The sequence below is a fragment of the Peromyscus maniculatus genome, chromosome 23 (assembly GCF_049852395.1).
Source record: "Peromyscus maniculatus bairdii isolate BWxNUB_F1_BW_parent chromosome 23, HU_Pman_BW_mat_3.1, whole genome shotgun sequence".
Classification (NCBI taxonomy): domain Eukaryota; kingdom Metazoa; phylum Chordata; class Mammalia; order Rodentia; family Cricetidae; genus Peromyscus; species Peromyscus maniculatus.
This window is the reverse complement of record NC_134874.1, coordinates 46175684-46198345: the sequence shown is the minus strand read 5'-3', so window position 1 is coordinate 46198345 and position 22662 is coordinate 46175684. Positions and strand designations below refer to the sequence as shown.

The 22662-nt window shown below is 51.1% G+C and overlaps 1 protein-coding gene across 10 annotated transcripts in view; it reads left to right on the top strand.

Moving 5' to 3' along the window:
• Nucleotides 1-22662, top strand: part of Tnrc18 (trinucleotide repeat containing 18) — a 113636-nt gene that overhangs the window by 55178 nt on the left and 35796 nt on the right. For 5 of the 10 annotated variants that reach the window (XM_076561348.1, XM_076561346.1, XM_076561347.1 and 2 more), the window contains 11 exons: nt 1890-1986; nt 2241-2446; nt 2664-2810; nt 3288-3478; nt 4357-4786; nt 6112-7113; nt 13897-14072; nt 14766-14902; nt 15052-15180; nt 16755-16926; nt 19616-19976. In XM_076561348.1, the coding sequence (XP_076417463.1) occupies nt 1890-1986; nt 2241-2446; nt 2664-2810; nt 3288-3478; nt 4357-4786; nt 6112-7113; nt 13897-14072; nt 14766-14902; nt 15052-15180; nt 16755-16926; nt 19616-19976 (3048 nt within the window). The remainder of the gene's footprint in view (nt 1-1889; nt 1987-2240; nt 2447-2663; nt 2811-3287; nt 3479-4356; nt 4787-6111; nt 7114-13896; nt 14073-14765; nt 14903-15051; nt 15181-16754; nt 16927-19615; nt 19977-22662) is intronic. The other 5 variants (XM_042268595.2, XM_042268599.2, XM_042268596.2 and 2 more) reach the window with 4 other exon arrangements.

Genomic DNA, 22662 nt, shown 5'->3' with positions numbered 1-22662 from the left:
TCTGGGCTCATGTGGCTCCTGTGCTCTGGACGGCTGCATCCCCATCTTTGGGGAAACCAGAGGGCTGCCATCTCTGAGCTTGTCTTGGGCAGGGACAGTGCTCTTGGGGACTCTGAGGTTTTAGGGGTGCAGGGAGATAGATGAGGTACCAGCAGTTCAGCTGCTGCATTTCAAGTGGGACCTTGGCCTGTGAGGATCCTGAACTTGGCCTGCTCTAGACCCCGAGTTGGGTCTGTTGGGCCAGGCCGGGGTGGCTACTCTGCTTCTGTCATCACGTGACCAGCTTTATTTATCGATTTGCCGAGACAGAGGCTCATGTAGCCCAGATTGACTTCTAATTTGCCATGTAGCCTGAGGATAGCCTTGAACTTAAAATCCTCTTCCGTGTGTATAAACCATGCCTGGTGTCCCCCTATGGGGAGAAGGGGATGGATTCCATGGCTGCTAGGCAAGCAGTTTGCCAGCCAAGTCACATCCCCAACCCCTTCTCCTTTATACCAGCGTGTGTGTGTGTGTGTGTGTGTGTGTGTGTGTGTGTGTGTGTGTGTGTGTGTGAATGTGTGGGCATGGACATGTCACCCCATGTGTGTCAAGGTGAGAAGGCAACATATAGGAGCTGCCCCCCCCACTTCCACCATGTGGGTTCTGGAGATTGAACTCAGGTTGTCAGACTTGGCAGCAAGCACCTTTACCTGTTGAGCCTCCCCATCTTTTTTCTTTAATTTTCTTCATCATCATTATCTTCATCATCATTATCATCATCATTATCATCATCATCACTGCTTTTCTGAGACAGGGTTTCTCTATGCAGCCCTGGCTGTCCTGGAACTTGCTCACAGAGATCCTCCTGCCTCTGCCTCTTGAGTGCTGGGATTAAAGGTGTGCACCATCACCGACTTTTAAATACATTTATTTGGGCTGCAGAGATGGCTCAGTGGTTAAGAGGGCTTTTTGTTGTGGAGGGTCCAAGTTCAGTTCCCATCTTACAACCATCTGGAGCTCCAGTTCTAGGGAATCTAACGCCTTCATCTGAACTCCTAGAGCACCAGGCAGGCATAAACGTAGTACATACATGCAGGCAAAATACTTGTATGCATAAAATAAAGATGAAAAAGAAAAGACATTTATTTTGTGTGTTCGTGTATATGTATAGGCACAGGTATGCCACTGTGCACATGTGGAGATCAGAAGTCAACTTGTAGGAGTCCGTTCCCTCTACCCTATAGATTGAGGGGATTGAACTCTGGTCTTCAGGCTTGGCAGGAAGTACCTTGATCCACTGAGCCTCCTCTCTGCCTTTAAAAAAAAAAAAAAATAGACAGGATCTCACTCTGAAGCTCAGGCTATCCTGGAACTTGATATGTAACCCAAGCTGGCTTTGTACTCAAATCTATCCTCCTGCCTCAGCCAAGTGTTAGGATCACAGGTGTGTGCTGCCATGCCCAGTTGTTTGATTTTTATTTATTTTTTACTTTTGGAGACAGGGTTTCTCTGTGGAGCCCTGGCTGTCCTGGAACTCACTATTGTAGACCAGGCTGGCCTCCAACTCAGAGATCCACCTGCCTCTTCCTCTTGAGTCCTGGGGTCAAAGGCGAGTGCCACCATGCTTGTGTTTGATAGATTTTATTGTGTTTAAACTTATATCTGCTGGTGTTATTTTCACCACAGCTGTCCATATGAGTAACAGGCAGGCTCCTGGGATGGAAAGTTTCTGGGCCAAAGACCCCTCAGTGGGGTTCAGGGGTCATAAGGATCTGTGTTGCTGGGAGAAAGATCCTCACAGGGAGGGTTCTGTTGGGTGTACGAGGGGAGGGCATCTATGGGTGAAAGATGTAATGAGAGTCTGGACCACTGCAGGCAGGGGACTCACTGCCACCTTTGGCCCCCAGGGCATGGCCGGACTGATGATGACTGTGATCGAGCCAGACACCGGGAGGATCGGCTGCTAGGTACACGGCTGGACCGCGACCAGGAGAAGTTGCTCCGGTGAGGGCTTGGGGTACTTGAGAGTCGGGGCTGGGGGCTTTTGGGGTAAGAGTGATGAGGTGACCTCTGAGTTCCACCATGATCCTTGAGAGCCAAGCCACCTTGGGCTTGGAGGCAAGGCCCCTCCAGGCAGTAGGGAAGAGCCTCAGCTGTCCCCAGGCTCACCCTGTGTGCTGCCTGAGCTGTGCCCTTCTTTCTTTCCCTCCCCATTCCGGGGCCCCCAGTGGTTCTCATACCTCTGTTTCCCTTTGCAGAGAAAGTAAGGAGTTGGCTGATTTGGCCCGTCTGCACCCCACCAGCTGTGCTCCTAATGGTCTGAACCCCAACCTCATGGTGACTGGGGGCCCTACGCTGGCAGGCTCGGGACGCTGGTCTGCTGACCCCGCCACTCACTTGGCCGCACACCCCTGGCTGCCTCGCTCGGGCAGCACATCCATGTGGCTTGCTGGACACCCTTATGGTGAGTGTAGCTCCAAGGGGTATCTCTCCTTGAGGGAAGGCTGGGACCAGCTAAATATCTCTCAGCTTCCTAGCAGAGGTGGGACAGATGCCTGTGCCCAGTCTGCCTGTACGCTTCAGTGTTCTTCTGGGATTCTCAGTGGTGACCAGGGACTACAGTGCTGTCAATGGGCCTGGAATCTCCTTACATTGATGTGAACTTGGGTTTCTCCCCCTAGGCCTGGGACCCCCCTCTCTACACCAGGGCATGGCCCCCGCATTCCCACCTGGCTTAGGGGGCTCCTTGCCATCAGCCTACCAGTTCGTCAGGGATCCCCAGTCTGGCCAGCTGGTGGTTATCCCTAGTGATCACCTGCCTCATTTTGGTAAGTGACAGCCAGGGACTTTCCTGACCTTCTGTGGGGGTGGACAACTCTGCATATGGGGTGGGGACAAGTGGGCCCAAGAAAGCATCCAACCTCAGTCGTGTCCAGAGAACAGGTTCTGACCACTCCATGAGAATTCAGTTAGGGTCCCCTGTGGGGACTGGGTGTCCCTGTCCCTTCTGAGGCCCACTCTGCAGACCATGGGTTGTAGTCTCCATGGTGACTTTGGTACCATCCTGCATGTTGACATGCTCCAACTGTGACCTCTGAGGACATTCTCCTTGGTGGTTTGGCAGCAATGTGTGCATATACATGGGGGTGATACTCCAGGCTGAGAGAGCCAGCAGGAGCCTCGGCTCTGGTATTGCCTGGCCGTCTGCACTGGCCCTTAGCATCTCCCTCTGGACATGAGGTGAGGGTCCACACAGGAGCTGGGGCCGTGAGTGCAGCCCCCCTGTTTATGGTCTGTCTCCACAGCTGAGCTAATGGAACGAGCAGCTGTCCCTCCTCTCTGGCCAGCCCTGTACCCACCGGGCCGCAGCCCCCTGCACCATGCCCAGCAGCTGCAGCTCTTCTCTCAGCAGCACTTCCTGCGGCAGCAAGAGCTGCTGTACCTGCAACAACAGGCAGCCCAGGCCCTGGAGCTGCAGCGGAGCGCACAGCTGGTGGTGAGTCCTGGCCCTATGGTGGGAGGCAGACATGGCAAGCCATATGACTTGGAAGAGAGTGGCAGTCCGGGAGGGCTGCCTGAAGGAGGCAGCATCTGAACAGAGGAGGACCAGAGAGAAGATCAGATACGAAAGCTAGGGTGTGCTGGTGGTACCCACTAGTGACAGGACCCAGTGAGTAGTGGAAAAACATGACAGAGGTGTGGGTTGGCGATGATGTGACTGGATACCCAAGGGATCTTGGAGGTCCCTATCTGTCTCTAGGCAGTAGCTACTCTGGAGTAATCAGTTGGGTGGTACAAAGATTTTTCAGGCTCTGTGTCCTCCAGCAAGTGACTTAACCTCTCTGGTCTTGAAGTTTCCGCTTCCAGGAAACAGGGGTCCTAATAATGGTTAGTTACTTAGCTCTTAGGTACAGGTGGCCACACAGTGGCGAGTATGTGGAGCGGTCCTGGGTGTGTTTTGGGTACTAGCTGCCGGGCGGCAGTGAGTACTGGCTGTTGTAGAGCTAGGTTTCTCATTTTGATGTCAGATGTCTCAGTGGTGCTTGGTTAATGCAACTTAGTGCTGAGCAGGTAGTTAAGCACACTACAAGGTGCCGGGGTATGGGTCTGGGCCAGAATCCTGGCATCGAGGGGTTTAGGCCACAGGCCATCCTTGTAACAGCCTGAGCTCTGTGCCCTGCCCCCAGCCCGCTCTCTGGGTTCCGTAGAATGCCATGTTTATTACACGTGTGCCTCGGTGGAATGTCTGTGGTGTGTGGGACAGGGAGGCCCGGGTGGCCTGGGCCGTGGATCTTGCCGATAGTCTCTGGGGTGGAAGGCCCCAGGGGCCAGGCAGGTGATGATGGTTCCTGCCACGCTTGTCCCGTTCCCCAGCAGGAGCGATTGAAAGCACAGGAGCATCGGACTGAGATGGAGGAGAAGGTGAATAAGAGGAGTCTGGAGACCACGGGCAAGGCCAGCCTGAGTGCCACAGGCCCAGGGCTACTGCCTCGCAAGCCTACCGGCCTAGCTGCAGGCCCCACAGGCACCCATGGCAAGGCTGTGAGCCCACCCCCGTCGCCCCGAGCCTCCCCCGTGACCTCTCTGAAGGCCAAGGTTATCCAGAAGGTGGAGGATGTGTCTAAGCCACCAGCCTACACCTACCCTGCCACGCCTAGCTCGCACCCCAGCAGCCCGCCGCCTGCCTCCCCACCACCTACCCCTGGCCTCACCCGCAAGGAAGAGGCTCCTGAGAACGTGGTGGAGAAGAAAGACCTCGAGCTGGAGAAGGAGGCGCCCAGCCCCTTCCAGGCCCTGTTCACAGGTGAGTGTGCAGGACAGGGGCCACCTGTCCATGAGACACTGAATTCCTGAGTGTTCATTGGTGGCTTGGTTCATTCACTCATTCTTGTCTGTTCACTGTGCATTCATTCACTCACTGGCTCATTCATTTATCCCTTCCCTCATTCATTTATTTGTTCATTTGTGAACCTGTGTCACTCCTGCTTGTTCATTCATCTTCCACGACAATCTGTTCTCTGCTTCATTCAGTCACTGACCCCTGTCCAGTGGCTCATTCATTCATCTGTTCACTCACTCTCTTGATGAGCACTCTGGATCACCCAGTCAACTCTGGAATGAACGTAGCTGAGATCTCTTCCCGGTCCCTTGTTAGTGTAGTGCAGGGGACGTGGGTCTGATAGCATCCGTGCAGGCAGGCTACTCAGAGCACAGCGAAAACCCAGACTTGTAAACTCTGCACCGTCGCTGCTGAGTCACCCTGGGAACACTTAGAGGTTCCCATCTGGGCAACCTCTTCGACCCCACACACATGCTGTCCCAGTGTCCTGTGTTCATTAGGACTGGCCGCAGGTGGCTTTGGGGCCTGAGGTCTGTGTCCTCTTTAGTGAGCTCGCACTTGGGAGGATTTGAATCTTAATTCAGAATCCTGTATTAGTGCTGAGTTAGTTTGGCAGGAGGTTGCCCCTCCCTGGAGTCTTGGGTGTAATGCTGGTGCTAAGGGTAAGCACATGCCTGGCCTCGAGCCTACCCTCTGGTAGACTGGTGTGCCTGTTAAGCTCCTGTTGGGCATTGCCCAGGCCTGGGTCAGGACTGACGCTGCCAGTCATTCCTCTCAGTCCTGCCTCTTAGGACAAAACTGTATTACCATGAAGATTTTGCTCTGCTGTGTTTTGAGACACTGTCTCACTATGTACCCGTGGTTGCCCTTGAACTCACAGAGATCTGTGAGCTTCTGCCTCCCAGGTTCTGAGATCAAAGGCATGCGCGCGCGCGCGCCACCACGCCCAGCTACTGTGAGATTTTTGAACACATGCTTTATTGGGGTGAGGTACAGCCCGGGCTGACTGGCAGCTCTTCATAGACCTTGTTTAAGCATTTGCTTCTGGTCCAGTCCCGTTTCGCCTTTACAATTGTAAGACCCTTGAGGACAAGATGGTGGCCGACTCTCCGAGGCTCAGACATGTGGAAGGGTCTTGGGTTATTTCAGGATCAGAGGGGAGGGTATTCCCTACCCTGCAGCTGATCAAGCAGGAGCAGTTGGTTATATGTTGTGCCTTCTCTCTCAGGTGATGGGATAGGTTAGAGCCCCGGGGAGCCCCCTTCACTGACTTCTTCTGTCTTCGGCAGATATCCCCCCCAGGTACTCATTCCAAGCCCTGCCACCACACTACGGGCGACCCTACCCCTTCCTGCTGCAGCCCACCGCGGCTGCTGACGCTGATGGCCTCGCCCCTGATGTACCACTCCCAGCTGATGAGCCCGAGCGCCTGGCACTGTCTCCTGAAGACAAGCCCATCTGCCTGTCACCTTCCAAGATCCCAGAGCCACCCCGGGACAGTCCAGAGGAGCCCCTGCCGCTCGCTGACCGTGAGGTGAAGGCTGAGGTTGAGGATGTCGAAGAGGGTCCCACGGAGCTGCCTCCCCTCGAGTCACCATTAGCTCTGCCTGTCCCAGAGACCATGGTGGCTGTCAGCCCTGCAGGTGGCTGCGGAGGTGGCCTGCTAGAGGCCCAGGCGCTGAGCACAGCGGGTCAGGGCTGCCGGGAGCCCTCTGAAGCCTCAGACTTTGCGCAAGTGGCTGAACCACAGATAGAACTACCGGGTAGGACAGAGCCCTGCGTGGCTGCCCTGGAGCTGGGAACCCAGCTGACACCTGAGCCACTGGTGGAGACTAAGGAAGAGCCGGTGGAGGTGCCCCTGGATGTGCCAATGGAAGGGCCCATGACAGAGGCAGGGCCTGAGGACAGCCTGCCCCAGCCATCCCTGACTGAGCCTCAGCCCAGCCTAGAGCTCTCAGACTGTGACTTAGCTGTCCCAGAGGGCCAGTGTCTGAACTTGGAGGCCCAGGAGGCTGCACCTGCTCCGGGCAGTACCTGCTATCTTGAAGAGAGCTGCTCTGAATCACTCCTGCCAGGCCTGGAGGACCCGCTGGCCGGCATGAATGCACTGGCAGCAGCAGCCGAGCTGCCCCAGGCCAGGCCTCTGCCCTCTCTGGGTACTGGGGTACCAGCCGGGGAGAAGCTGGACACAGCCCCCAGCGTAGGCCTGGAACACAGCTTCCTGCAGGGCATCACCCTGCTGAGTGAGATAGCTGAGTTGGAGCTTGACCGCAGGGGCCAAGAGGTTGTGGGTAAGTCCTGGGGCTGAATGTTTCTGATGTTCTTTTTCAGAAAATTGATAAAAGCCAGTGGTGGTGGTCCATATCTGTAAATCTCAGCATTTCTGAATCTGAGGCAGGTCTGTCTCTGGGGTTCTGGGTTAGCTTGGTATACACAGCAAGGTCCAGGCCAGCCAGTAGATTTACAGATCTAGATTATGTTTTTCTTAAAAACTTCCAAGGCTCCCAGAAAATGTCTTATTCACATTCTTTTTGTTTTTGCTTTTAATTGTAAAACAAGGATTGGTGGTACGAGCTGTCATCCCAGTTACATGGGAGCCTGAGGCAGGAGGATTGTGAGTTTAAGCTTGGGCTAGAGAGAATAGAAGGCCAGCCCAGGCAACTAATTGAAACCCTGATCTCATGATAAAAAGTAAAAAGAGGGCTGAGGATTAGCTAGCCCCAGCCTAGAATCCCCCAGTGAGGGGCTGGGGTGTGGCTCAGTGGGAGAGCCCCTGCCTAGAATCCCCCAGTGAGGGGCTGGGGTGTGGCTCAGTGGGAGAGCCCCTGCCTAGAATCCCCCAGTGAGGGGCTGGGGTGTGGCTCAGTGGGAGAGCCCCTGCCTAGAATCCCCCAGTGAGGGGCTGGGGTGTGGTCAGTGGTGGAGTACCTGCCTAGAATCCCCCAGTGAGGGGCTGGGGTGTGGCTCAGTGGTGGAGTGCTTGCTCTATGGGTTCCATCTCAGTATTGAAGTGGAGATGGGAGGAGTGAGAAGACATAACCAGAGGTGCCATTTTGATGAAGTCTCCGGTTCCATCTCCTTCCTCTGGCATTGTATGAGAGCAGGAGGTGTTTTTTTTTTTTTTTTTTTTTTTTTTTTTTTTTTAAAGTTAAATTGGCTTGGAGAGAGGTTGGGCAGGAGTGGGGGTGAGTGAGAGGGGCGACTCGATGGGTCGCCTACTACCAAGCCTGATGGTCTTGAGCCCAGAACCTACATAATAGAACAGAGAACTGATTCCCAAAAGTTGTCCTCTGAGCTCCACATGTGTGCTGCAGCATGTGTGTGCGCACGGATGTGTCACACACACACACACACACACACACACAAAGTAAATAAATGTAATGCAATAAATGGACCTTAGTTCTGCTGGTAGAGTGCTTGCTTGCTCAGATGCATGATACTCCATTCTCAGCACCACTTGAACCAGGCATGTATCCCAACGCCTGAGAGATGGAGGCAGGAGGATCCAGACTTGAAGGTCATCTTCTGGCTACATACTGAGTTTGAGGCTCGGCTGGGTTATGTTAGACTCTCCCCCTCCCCCGCCCCCAAAGGGCAGAATTTATTTGTTCATGGAACTAAAGTTGAGCAGTAATAAAGCAGCATTAGATACAGCTAGATCTGGGTGCTTAAGTCATCTTGAGGTGTTTTTTTTTTCCTGTGCATGCCCAGTTGGTTCTTCCTTTTTCTGCCTCTCTCCCCTTCCCTGTTCTACTTTTCTCTCTGTTGACCTCATTTTGCCAGGCTCACTGCCCTCAGTGGTGCCTTCAGGAATTCCTCCCGTGCCTGTGGGCCTGCTCAGCTGGGCTGAGCCTGTCCTTCCCAGAGTCCCAGTAAGAACTCAGACTCCTCATCATGGGCCCCCTGGAGTGCATGCTTTTTGCAGTACAAAAACCTGCAGCTGAGGGCCTTTGGGGATGGCTCCAGTGATGAAGCACTTGTCACCTAAGTGTGAGGACCTGGGTTCAAATCCCAGAACCCATATAAAGCTGGCTGTGGAAACAAGCATCCAACATTCCTTTGTTGCTACAACAAAATTGGAGGCGGAGCTAGAATTCCAGGAGTTCAGTGGCCTTTGAGCCTGTTGTACATGCCAGGAACAAAAACCCTTTCTCAAACGAGAAGGGAGGAAAGGACTGACACCTGACTAGGCATCTGAACGTCTACATGTACTGTGGGAATGCATGGAATGCACTTACATATGTGAATTCGCGAGTTCTATTGTTGGGGAGCAGGGACTGCCTTCATGCACCTCCATACTAGGTGCCTGTTGCTTTTTGAGGAACCTCTCCTCATACTCCTAGAGATTAATTAAAGCCCCAAATCAAAGGCCAGCAGTGAGCAATAGCTGGGCCCACCTCTAGGTCATCTCTAGTTGTGACAGCCACAAGCTTATTCACTTGTATAAGTGCTTGAATAGTTTGCCAGTGACTGGGCCCCTTTGACTAGAGACTTCTTTCTTTCTTTCTTTCTTTCTTTCTTTCTTTCTTTCTTTCTTTCTTTCTTTCTTTCTTTCTTTCTTTCTCTCTTTCTCTCTTTCTCTCTTTCTCTCTTTCTCTCTTTCTCTCTTTCTCTCTTTCTCTCTTTCTCTCTTTCTCTCTTTCTCTCTTTCTCTCTTTCTCTCTTTCTCTCTTTCTCTCTTTCTCTCTTTCTCTCTTTCTCTCTCTTCTCTCTTTCTTTCAGATTTATTTATTTATTATGTATACAGTGTTCTGCCTGCATGTGTCCCTGCAGGTCAGAAGAGGGCTCCAGATCTCATTACAGATGGTTGGGAGCCACCATGTGGTTGCTGGGAATTGAACTCAGGACCTCTGGGAGAGCAGCGAATGCTCTGAACCTCTGAGCCATCTCTCCAACCTTTCCTTTCTTTTCTTTTCTTTCTTTCTTTTTTTTTTTTTTTAAAGATTTATTTATTTATTTATCATGTATACAGAAGAGGGTGCCAGATCTCATTATAGATGGTTGTGAGCCACCATGTGGTTGCTGGGAATTGAACTCAGGACCTCTGGAAGAACAGTTGGTGCTCTTAACCTCTGAGCCATCTCTCCAGCCCTCTTTTTTCTTTTTTTTTTTCTCGAGTCAATTATTTAGCCCATGCTGGCCTAAAATCTGCAGCAATTCCCCTGCCTTATCCTCTTGAGTGCTGGGATTGTAGGCATGCTGTGGACCCATCCTTTCTTTTTTGTTTGTAGATGTCTGACCTTTGCCTGTCTTTGTTTTAAGACTTTGACTTCCTTTGGGAGAAACCATACATATTAGATTAGGACCTACCTTAATCCACCTCTGTAGGAACCCTCTCTTCAGTCGAGGCCACATCCTGATGTACCTATGAGATTGGTTGGGCTGCTGCACACCTTCGGTGCCAGCATTTGGGAGGCTGAGGCAGGCGGCTCTCTTGGACTGTAATATCTGGGATTAGAATCCAATTGTCTATAAGTTAGGGGTTGCAACTGTACCCATAAAGGCTGGCTTGGCATGTGTCCCCTGGGTAGCTTTGGATCAGGAGGCTGGTGGGAGGGAGATGGACCTTCTGAAACACAGGTCCGTTGTCCTCTGCCTCACTGAGGACCTTGACATATGAGGGCAGAGTACAGCAGCACTGGCCTGCTTCATCTTGATACAGGGAACCTGGTAGGTTCACCACCTCCTGGCCTTCGTTTACCTAAGGATATATAAAAATAAAACCCAGGCTGGAGAGATGGCTCAGCTGCTAAAGCCTGGGCTCACAACCAAAAATAAAAGAATAAAAACCATTGGCTGGGTTCCTTGGGCCTGTAATCCATCCCTGTTATGACTGAGACATGGGGAGTGAAAGCTCCAGGACTGCCTGTGTTACATACACCGTCAGTTCAAAGCCAGCCCGAGGAACTGTTGCAAAGTAAAAAAAGGTCTGAAGATGTAGCTCAGGATAGAGTGCTTGCCTAGCCCATGCACAGAACCTTGGGTTCCATCTCTAGTAATGAATAAGCCAGGCACAGTAGGACAGCCTGTCACCCAGCACTCAGGAAACAGAAGCAAGAGTGTCTGGAGTTCAAGGCTAGCCTGGACTACATGAGATGCTGTCTCAAAACAAAAAAGGAAAAATGTGGAGCTGGAGAGATGGCTCAGTGTTTTAAGAGCATCAACTGTTCTTCCAGACAACCTGGTTTGATTCCCAGCACCCACGTGAGCAGTTTACAACCATATGTAAGTTTCAGGAGCTCCAACACTATCTTCTGGTCTCTTCTGGCGCGCACACACACACCCACACCAGGCAAAACACATTTAAAAAAAAAGCTGTGCATGGTGGTGCACACATCTTTAATCCAAAGCACTCAAGTGGAGGAGGCAGGCAGATCTCTAGGAGTCCTAGGTCAGCCTGGTCTACACAGTGAGTACCAAGTCAGCTAAAGTTATATATCTCAAAACATAATTGAAGAGTTAATAATTATATATAAAAAATTTGGCCGGGCGGTGGTGGCGCACGCCTTTAATCCCAGCACTTGGGAGGCAGAGCCAGGCAGATCTCTGTGAGTTTGAGGCCAGCCTGGGCTACCAAGTGAGCTCCAGGAAAGGTGCAAAGCTACGCAGAGAAACCCTGTCTCGAAAAACCAAAAAAAAAAAAAAAAAAAAAAAATTTTTGATTGAAATAAAACCCCAAACCACTGATTTTCACGAAGAGGGGAGATATTTTTCTGTCCTCTGGGATGCTGGCTGCAGCAATTCTGGCTGTCATTGGCTCAGAAGGACACTGCTGACATCTAGTGGGAAGGGCAGGGAGACTTCAGTGATTCAGCATGACACGGGACAGCCCCCAGCTGAGGAGTCCAGCCAGCATTGGGAACCAGGCTTCCAAGCCTTGATTATTATATAAAAATAGTGCTGAGATTATTCACTCTCACTCTCTTGGCCTTCAGACATGGATGATTGCATTTTCTTTCTCAAGTATGCCTGAATTGTACACAAAAATTGGTTAACTTTTAGATCAAAGAGAAAATGTCAATTTGAAAATGAAAAGAGGGCCATTTCTGTGAGTTGGAGGCCAGCCTGGTCTACAGAGCGAGATCCAGGACAAGCACCAAAACTACAGAGAAACCCTGTCTCGGAAAAAAAAAAAAAAAAAAAAAGAGGGTCAGTGAGATGGTTCAGCGAGTAAGGTGCTTGCTGCTAAGCTTGAGGTCCTGTGTTTGATTCCCTAGAACTCAGGATGGAAGTGAGAGAGCCAGTTTCTAAAAGGAGGTCCTGTGACCTCCATATACATACTATGTATGTGTAGCGATTCTCTCATAAAAGACACACACACACACACACACACACACACACACACACACACACACACACATGGTAAAATAAAAACAAAATTAAAATAGCCCAGTGTGGTGATGCAGATCTTTCATTCTAGCACTTGGGAGGCTGAGGCAAGAGGATTGTTAGTTTGAGGCAGACATGGTCTCATGTAGCTCATGTAGCCCTCAAACTCTGTATGTAACCAAGGACGACCTTGAACTCCTGATCCCGGTGCCTCCACTGCCTGGGTACTGGGGTTATTCTTGTGTATCATTATGCCTGTTTATGGTGTTGGGGATAGAACCTAGGGCTTTGTGAGAGCAAGCACTGTATGACTGAGCCAACATCCCTAGCCCTCCATTGTGTTTTAATATTTATGCAGGAGGCTGGGTGTGTTAGGAACATTTGAACGTGACAATACATTCCTGGAACTCTGGCATACTATGTCACATCTGCCCCCAGAGGAGACTGTATGTTGTGGTCTTTACATCTTTCTTCTTGATTTGTGCTTTTTAAAATATGTACTTTTTTGTGCATGTGTGTAATTCTGATGTGCGTGCACACACACATGTTTAGTGTTGATTTGCACGTGCCACAGCATGTGCACAGCATGTGTGTGGAGGTCTGAGAAAAAAACCTCTGGTGCCCATTTTCTCCTTTATTCCCTGTTTGCCACAGGAAGTGCTGGGCTAGCTGGTTCTCCGAGTTTCTGGGGAATTTTCCTCTACCTGACTTCTGTCTCACCATAGGAACACTTGTAGGAATACTGGAACTATGAATATATGTGCCTGTGCTGGGCTTTACATGCATTCTGGGGATTTGAACTCAGTGCCTCACAGTTGCACAGTGAGCATTTTCCTCAGCTATTTTCCCTAGTCCAGTTTGTGGTTTTTATTTCTGTCTCTCTCATTCATTTGTTTGTTTATTTTATTATTATTATTTTTTTTCCTGAGACAGAGTTTCACTATGTACTCTGGCTGATCTGGAACTCATTATGTAGGCCAGGCTGGCCCCTAACTTCTAGAGATCCACCTGCCTTCCAAATGCTGAGATTAAGGGTGTGTGCCCATGCCTGGCCCTTTAAAAATATATATTATTTTTAATGTGTATGTGTATGTATACATGTGAGTGCAGGTGCAGAAGGGTTGGGTCCCCTGGAGCTGGTGGCTCTGAGCTGCTAGATGTGGGTGATGGGAATTGAATTCGTGTCTTCTGCAAGAGCAGCTCACTTCCTTACCTGCTCAGCTGTGTCTTTTCTGTGTGTGCTCCCCACCCCCTTGTTTGTTTGGAAGGAGGGAGGCGTCTCAGTGTGGCCTGAGCTCAGGCCTTCTGCCCAGGCCATCTGAGTGCTGGGTTGACAGGTGGTTTCCCTGGACCTCTTTTCTGATGTAGGAAACAGCATATTCACCAATGAGAAACTTAAGTAGGAACACATGGGAATGGATACCCCTTGTCCTGAGAAGGAACCTCTGCCAGACTTTGGTCATTCTGAGGTAGTCCTGACCTTTCACACACACTGCGGGGACAAAACTGTTCCATATCCCGGGTCCAAGCATTCTCTTGTCTTTGACACTGTGTCCTACATCCCCAAATGGCTTCAGTCCAGTAGATCACAGTGCTATGTGGCTGTGTGTCCACAGTTGAGCCAGAGCTGACTGCAGTTTCTGGGAGTTTGGTCTGGCCTCAGGATGGCTGGCTGGGTGGGTGCAGCCATCTTGCGGGTGGTCCAGGTCCCAGCACTGACTCACCTGTCTCTCTTACTTCCCCAGGTGCGGATCCAAACCTGGCCGTGCGACCCTCGTTGGAGAGCCTGCTGGCCGCCAGCAGCCACATGCTGAAGGAGGTGCTAGACAGCCCCTTTTCAGATCCGTTCAAGAACTTGAGGCTTCCGCGTGAACTGAACTCCAACAAGAAATATAGCTGGATGCAAAAGAAGGAGGAACGGGTGAGCCCCGATGGCTTCTCTTCCTCCTGCAGGCTGTCCGTCCTTCCCCTCTTGCTATACTCTGTCAGGCATGTCCCTTGGGTGCAGTGTGATGACCTGGAATGAAAGCAGACTGGCAGCGAGGCCTGGGGCTACCCTTTTCTGCCTGTGTGGTCTTGGGTAGCTGCCGCCGTCCACTGCAAGCCCATGTGTGTAAATAACACACTTGCCCTCATTAAACCATGACCATGTCATCTTGAGTGTTGATACCGCCTGGCAAAGTTGGCCTTAGGGGGTCCTGGACATAGGGAAGAGGCAGGTCCACAGAAAGTAGGGAACAGTGATAGAATAACCTGGTGGTTTATATCTTGTAACCCCAGCAATTACACGGCCGATACAGGAGGATTGCTGAGAGTTCCAGGCTGGGCTAGGCTGCTTAGTTTGAGCCCAGCACCACCTACACTGGACATGGCAGTGCTTTCCTGCAATCTCAGTACTCAGGAAGTAGAGGCACAAGGTTAAGAGGTCAAGGGCATCCTTGACTACATACTGAGTTTGAGGCCAGCCTGAGCTACATGAGACACTGTCTCTAAAATCCAACCAAAAAGGGGGGGACAGCAATGGGATTAAAGTCAGTCTTTGACAAGGGGGGTGGGGCATCAGCAAATGTCAGCATCCTCATTTGTCTCCCCCTCCTCCTGACCCTCCCTCCAGATGTTTGCTATGAAGTCTTCCCTGGAAGACATGGATGCCCTGGAGCTGGATTTCCGGATGCGACTGGCAGAGGTCCAGCGGCGGTACAAAGAGAAACAGCGTGAGCTGGTCAAGCTCCAGCGACGCCGGGATTCGGGGTGAGTGTCTCCCCAGCTTGCACCCCATCCTGGACATCTGGTTGGTAGGTCGACTGTGGTAGTCATCAGGTGTGTGCGTGGACCCAAGCACCCCGCTCCGCGCCCCGCCCACCCCAGGTTCCCAGCCGAGCCTGTGAATTCTTTTTAAGGGACAGGCACGAGGATGCCCATAGAAGCCTGGCACGCAGAGGCCCTGGCAGGCCGCGGAAACGGACCCACACCCCGAGCGCCCTGTCGCCCCCCTGCAAGAGAGGGAAGAGCCACAGCGGTAGCGGAAAGTAAGGCTGGCCCCTCGGTGGATCGGGGACTGACTGGTACCCAGCTCGGAGGGGAGGAGCAGGGCCCCCCTCTAAGGCGCCCACTACTGGGCGCCAGGGGACCTGGTAGTGCCTGGTGCTCTGATCCCTGAACGGCAGCTCCCAGGGAGCCCGGAGTGCTGCCCAGACCAGGAGGGTGAGCGAAGAGAGTGGAAAGATGAAAGTGGAAAGACCGTCAGTGGCTTAACTCTAACCCGAACACTTGGCCCCGCCTTCCTGCCCCGCCCACTTCTTCACCACCTGGGACTAATTCTTGCTTCTTTCCATGGCTCCTCCCTGCGGAAGTACTACTTCAGCTCCAGCCTTCTAGGACAGGCTGGATACATCCCTACCCTGCTGGGATCCCACAGGAGACCAGGGCTGCTCTCTGGGGACAAGGTCCTCTTGGGTGGCACTGCAGCCATTTCAGAGGGCCCCTCCTGAGGTGGTCTTGAATGCTGGCTGGGATGAGGGCTCTTTCTCTCCAGAGCCAGGCTTCTGTACAGATGGGCTCCAGCCTCCCCATGTACCTGTAAAACGTATGAGGTCCGTTGAGGAAAGGGGCCCTACAGCTTTCCGTGTTGGTACACAAGGGTGGGTGGATACTAGGTTGGCCAGTGCTTTGAAACAAAAAGGAGTCTGGAGGGCTTAGAGTGGCCACAGGCAGGGCAGTGGGGTATTCATGGTCTTGTCATGAGAAAATGGCCTCCATCTTGCCACATCCTTAACCTTGGATGATCCTGACTGGAAAAAGAACAGAGATGAACATATAAGAACAGAGATGAACATATGTCTGTCACCAACCACAGGAGGATAGAAGAGCGGCTATGGAGAAATAGATAAAGTCTCTGGGGCCTCCAGCGATGTAGGCCTAGTGACCAGGGGTGTCACCATTACGCTAACCTTGCTCTGAGTTCCAGCTCCCCCACTCCTGTGACGCCGACCCATTGTTAGCTTTTCTGAGCGCCCAGTCTCTGTTTTCTCACCTATTTAAAAAACAAACAAACCAGCCATCATGAAGGCACTGGACATACAGTGCAATGGGTAGAGTAACTGCCTAGCATTCACCAAGCCCTGGGTTTTGCCTCCTTCTCTGTCCCTGTTCTCCAGAAAAGGGAGTCCAGTGCAGGGCTCCCCCTTCACACCAGCATTTGATAGAATCACCCCTCCTACCCTGGTAGATTTCCTTAGTATTTTCTGACCTTTGCTCTTGGTGCAGGTTTGGTAAAGATTATCTTAATAGTTCGTGTGTGTGTGTGTGTGTGTGTGTGTGTGTGTGTGTGTGTGTGTGTGTGTCTGTGTCTATGTCTGTGTCTGTCTGTCTGAAACCGCGTAAGAGAGAGGCTGGTGGAAGATGCCGACTTGAAGCTCTCCTCTGCCTTTGTACTCCATTCACTAGCATTCAACTGTCTTCCAACACTGGTCACTCTAGTGTCCATCACTGTTTCTTTCCACATCTAGAGCCCAACCCCTGAGGGCCACATGGGTGGATGACCCCCTGCCTTTGAGTGTGGCCTGGCTAAGGTGCTGACCCCCACGATATGTTTGGCTTTCAGGCTAAACAGCAAATCCCTGCTGACTTCAGATGACTACGATCTGGGAGCTGGGATAAGGAAGAGGCACAAGGGGCCTGAGGAAGACCAAGATGCCCTCATCAGCATAGGGAAAGCCCGGGGCAGGAACCAGAGCTGGGATGATCACGAAACCGCATCTGACTTCATGAGTCAGGTCAGTAAATCAATCTTGCAAGACTCTGGGATGCAGTCCTCAACTTGGAGGTCTGGAGGTCACACCAGAGACAATGAACCTTCCCGATGGAGGACGGTTGGTCCCTACTGCTAGTTAACTTCCTCCCTGTGGGGAGAAAAGGAAGTCCCAGGGGGGATCAAGGACCTGGCAAAGTAACAGGAGGTAGAGGTAGGCCTAAACACTACATCAGTTGTGTGCATTGAGACGCTGCTTAAGCAGGCGGGAGGTTAGATGCAAGCGTGTAACCAAACCGCGGTTACTCCGTTGTTTAGCAGTGTAATTGTTTAATGAGCACCTTGGCGTTGCACATGGCCTTGATGCTATTGTGAGTCAGTCTGAGTTCTCCGGGGGTAATTTCTCATTTCTACAGAGCCTTGAGACCGTGCACTTATGGACCCTGTTTCTGAATGCTAATGTGCCTCCTTATTAAGTCTTGTGGGAAGGAGGTGTTTTGATTGGTTTTTGTCATCAGAGGTGAAATGTCACATAAAGGGGCTGGATGGGGAAGATAGTCAGTTTGGAGCCGTGGAGATGGCTCAGTGGGTAAAGCATTTCCTGTTTAAGTGTGATGACTGGAGTTCGGATCCCTAAAACCCACGCACAGCTGGGTGGGCATGGTGGTTGATCTGTAATTCCTGTTCTTGGGAGGATCCCTGGGGCAAGCTGGCTGTTGAGACCAGCCGGAACAGCCAAGTCTGGGTACAGTCCCAGCTTGAGTGAGAAATCCTGCCTCAGTATAAAAGGTAGAGAGTGAAGGAGGAAGATGCCGGCTGTCACCCTCCACCTGTATTCAATTACATGTGTGCCTCTCTACATACAAACACACATACCATACACACAGACATATGCAAAAAATAAAATTAAATTAAAAAGATATCAGGGCATGGTGGTGTGTGCAGAGACAGGCAGATCTCTGGACCTTGAGTCCAGCCTGGTCTACACCACAAGTTCAGGCCAAACCATGATGGGCTTTATAGTGAGACCTTGTCTCAGGAAAAGAAAATCAAAATAACATTTTACTCCTTTAATCCCACTACTTGGGAGGTAGAGGCAGGAGGATCTCCGTGAGTTCAAGGCCAGCCTGGTCTACAAAGCAAGTTCCAGGACAGCTAGGACTCTGTTACACAGAGAAACCCTGTCTCAAAAAACCAAAAGGGCGGGGGGGGGGGGGGGGGGGGGGCGGGGCGGGGCGGGGCATGAAAAGATTGCCAGTTTTTGTACACTAGGCTCTCCTTTCCTCTCAGGTGAGCAATTTTGTTAATTATTTTAGCAACGCTATCCCAAACCCTCCCCCACCTCCTGCAAATGCTGATTAAAAATATATAGCTAGTACCCTGAAATGGCAGAGCGTTAATGCCTTTGAAACTGCACATTTCATTTCAACAAATGACTCCCATTGGCGATAGACATGCAAGGAGAAATTTAATCTGTGAAATCTCTAATCATTCTCCCTGGTCTAGGCATTCAAGGCATACTCCAGCCGTTTTCTTGGCAGCTCTGACCCATTTAGTTGGACAGGCTGGTTTAGACTGAGCAGCAGCCTCCGGCAGCTGCTGTGGGAGGTTGAGATAGAAAGCAGATCGGCTCTGGGCTCAGTTTCTAGTCTTGGCTCTCATTGCTTCATCCAGCTACCTTCTCCCGCCCATCTGTAGTCCTGCTTTCTCAAAGTTCTTCTATAGGCACTTCCAGACAGGGCTGTGGAAAGCCAGGATGGGAAAGCCGTTGCCAGCTATGGTTGTTACCATGGTAACAGCTTTTAATAAGTGATTACTAGACCAGGCATCTTAAAATTTTTTTAACTTTTACGTGTACGGGTATTTTGTTTGAGTGTATGTCTGTGCACCACATGCGTTCATCTCCTGGAACTAGAGTTAGAAAATGCTTGTGAGCTACCTTGTGGGTGCTGGGAATCGAACCTGGGTCCTTTAGAAGATCAGCCAGTGCACTCAACCATGCAGTTATCTCTCCCAGGCTAGGAGTTTTTAATAAGTGCTTTATTTATTGCATTTGTGTATTTTTAAATAGGTTTATTTCTGTTGTTTTTAAATGTGTATCTATGTTTGGGTATGTGTGCACATTAGTGCAGATAGATACCCACAGCATCCAGAAGAGAGTATCATATCCCCTGGAGCTGGAGTTGCAGGGAGTTGTGTGTTGGGAACTGAACTGGGGTCCTTTGCAAGAATATTACAGCATCTTAATCACTGAGCCATCTCTCTAACTCCTCACTTTTTATTTATTTATTTGTGTGTGTGTGTGTGTGTGTGTGTGTGTGTGTGTGTGCGTGCGCGCGCGCGCGCGCGCGCGCGCGCGCAAGCTCATGCATGTTGGGGGCATGTATGTCAGGTACGTGTAGAGGTCAGAGTCTATTTTCTCCAATCTGTAGGTCCTAGGGAATTGAACTCAGGTCATCAGACTTGGTGACAGGTACTTTACCTGCCGAGCCATCTCACTGGCTTGATTTAATGTTTTAAGGACCTTACACCCTGGTTATCTTCATAATAGACACAGATAGCCCCATTTTAGATGGAAAGACTGAGGACTGGTTACACAATTTTGAAGAGGACATGGGACGGGAGTTAGCCCAGTCTCATCAGCATTGTGACCCAAAACTCATGATTCTATTTGGCCATATGTCTTAATCTGTGACTCAACCTTCCTTCTCCAGCTAAAGATTAAGAAGAAAAAGATGGCGAGCGACCAGGAGCAGCTGGCAAGCAAGCTCGACCGAGCCCTGTCCCTCACAAAACAAGACAAGCTGAAGTCACCCTTCAAGTTTTCCGACAGTCCTGGGGGAAAATCGAAAACTAGTGGGGGCTGTGGCAGATTCTTGACACCGTATGACAGCCTGCTGGGCAAGGACAGGAAAGCGCTGGCCAAAGGCCTCGGCTTGTCTCTGAAACCCACCAGAGAAGGTAAACACAAAAGGGCTGCCAAAGCCAGGAAGATGGAGGGGGGCTTCAAGGCCAGAGGCCAGCCCAAGTCTGTCCATTCTCCATTTGCCTCGGAAGTGAGCAGTCCCTCCTATAGTAAGTATTGCCTTCAGCGCCACTGCATGGTCAGCGCTAATCTTACGTGCTCCGTAACCTTTCTTGCCCTCCTCTGAGGGACTTCAGGGTATCTTGAAGCATTGCACTATGCCTGAAGCCAGATGAGTGCCAGCAAATGGCAGGTGTGGTGTTGGACAGGCACTTGTGATTGGTGGATGGAAGTGGATGCTAGTGGCCAACCTTCCACTGGCCATAGAGTGGCCTGGAGAGTGACTTCTTTTTAGTCCTAGAGGTGATGGGCTCCATTGCCTGCAGGAAGTTTGTCATTTATACCAGACAGAAGTGCAGCCATGGGTGGCGGTGTTAGTGGGTTATGGAGGGATTGGAAGATGAGTGTGGGCCTAAGTGGGAAGAGACAACCTGGGAAGAACCAGGTTCTGTTTGATCCGCTTGCCCATGACAGCTCACTGCTGTGTCTGGTTGTTCTTTTCATTTTGGACACGTCTACTGCAATAGATAGCTATGTGTGACTGAGGAGCCAAGGAAATGGAGCGGCCTGTGGGGCCGAGGGACTGACTGAGCTTTTATTGCACTTAAGTAGAGACTGGACTCGTGGTTGGTGCGTCAGAGGAAGGCAGCTCTCCTTGGCCTCTTGTGGGCCTTGGCCCTCTACCTGTCAAGGGAATGGTACTCACTCATTCTGTATGGATGAGTACCTGATGCCCAAGACAGGCAGGTACTAAGGATGCAGGTGCTTCGGCAGACAGGAGGGGTTTCTCTGTCTATCTGGTCCCATGTCACAGAGGTTTGCTCTGGCTGTCCTCAGGGTTTGCTTGTCTTCTGTCAGGTTCACTGTGTCTTAGACTTTGCTAAGCTGTAGTTCCTGGGATGTATGTGTGTGTGTGTGTGTGTGTGTGTGTGTGATTTTAAGTGTCGACTGGAAAAAAAATGACACATATATGTCTTCTCCCCTTTTTTGCTGGTAGTGCTGGGAAATTGACCTAGGGTCTGATGTTTGCCAGCCCCAGTCCCCATCTCACTGTGTCTCCATCTGGTGTCTCCCTCTGCTTTCCCTCTCAGTGCCTGGTCTCATTACGTAGCTTTGCTGGTCTTTACAGTGTATCTGTGTATCCCAAGCTGACCTTGAATTTTCAGTCTTCCCACCTCTACCACCTGAGTGCTGGGATTACAGACATGTGCCACCATGCTTGCTTAATGAGGAGGTTTTGTTTGTTTGTTTGTTTTTTGTTTTGTTTAATCCTAGCACTTGGGAGGCAGAGGCAGCCTTGTCAACAATAGCGAGTTCCAGGATAGCCAGGACTACACAGAGAAATCCTATCTTGGAAAAAAAATAAATAAAAATATTTTTTTTTTAATTGTGTGTGTGCTCATGAGTGCATGTGTGTGTGTGTCCTTGGAGGTCAGAAGAGGACATTGGATTCCTTAGATCTGGACTTAAAGGCAGTTGTGAGCTGCCATATGGGTGCTAGAAATAGAACTTGGGTCCGTTGGAAGAGCAGAGAGTTCTCTTAACCACTGAGCCATCTCTCTAGCCCAGTGGTTTCCTTCCTTCCTTCCTTCCTTCCTTCCTTCCTTCCTTCCTTCCTTCCTTCCTTCCTTCCTTCCTTCCTTCCTTCCTTCCTTCCCTCCTCCCTCCCTCCCTCCTTCCCTCCCTCCCTCCTTCCTTCCTTCCTTTGTTTGTTTTTGGAGACAGGGTTTCACTATGTGGCCTTGGTGGGTCTAGAATTCACAAGGTTGGCCTCGAACTCGTGGAGCTCTCTCTGCCTCCTGAGTTCTAGGATGAAGGCATATAGTTTAAACTTACAGCATGTGTGAGCTTTGGAGTTCAGGCTCCCCAGTTATGGTCTTCTCCAGGTGTAAGTAGCCTTGAGTCTGCTTACCTGCAGGGAGATTAAGTTGCTGCTTTGTGTGTATTTTTGTTTGTCTTTGACCTGTGGGTCCCCAGGACTGACGCTCCAGTGTGTATGAGTCCTGCCCGTCCCCTCAGCCTTACACACGGGGAACGTGTTGGGTGGTGTTGGCTGCAGCGCTCCTCACAGCCAAGTGGTCTCTGATTACTTAGGTCCCTGCTCACGAACAGGCACAAGGAGAGAAGGACTCGGGAAGAGAGTGGTGGCCTCTTGCTTTTCCAGTTGTGGTTGGAGGGCAGGACTGTCAGGTCATAGCTGGTGTATTCTTACGGGAGGCTAAGTTGGTGAGTGTCAGCTGTCGGCAGCTGTGGCCTGGGAAGGATCAAGTTCGAACACAGAGGGAATGATGGCTACTGCATAGCTTGACAACCCGAGTTCCGTCCTCAGCCCACAGTGGAAGACGAGCCAAGTCCTGAAGAGTGTTTCTCTCATCTCCGTATATGTGTTGTGATACATGTGAGCATGTGCGCGCGCGCGCGCGCGCGCACACACACACACACACACACACACACACACACACACACACAGAAGAACATGAGAAGGTGTTATGGGAAAAGGCTGGTGCTTTGGTGGGATTTGACATCCTCCACCAGACTCAGTGGGCTGCCCTGAAGTTGGGGTCCTGGTTGAGGTGGAAAGTGTTTTAGGGACACCCTGTGCCCCTGCGTGTTTCTCTTGGACTTGAAGATGTTAGGCGCTGCCAGGCTGTAGCTGTGTGTATTCATGTTCCTCTTGTTCCGCGTGGGTTATTAGCAGATCAAGGGATTGCTTACTGTCTTGGCTGTGGGGCCCTT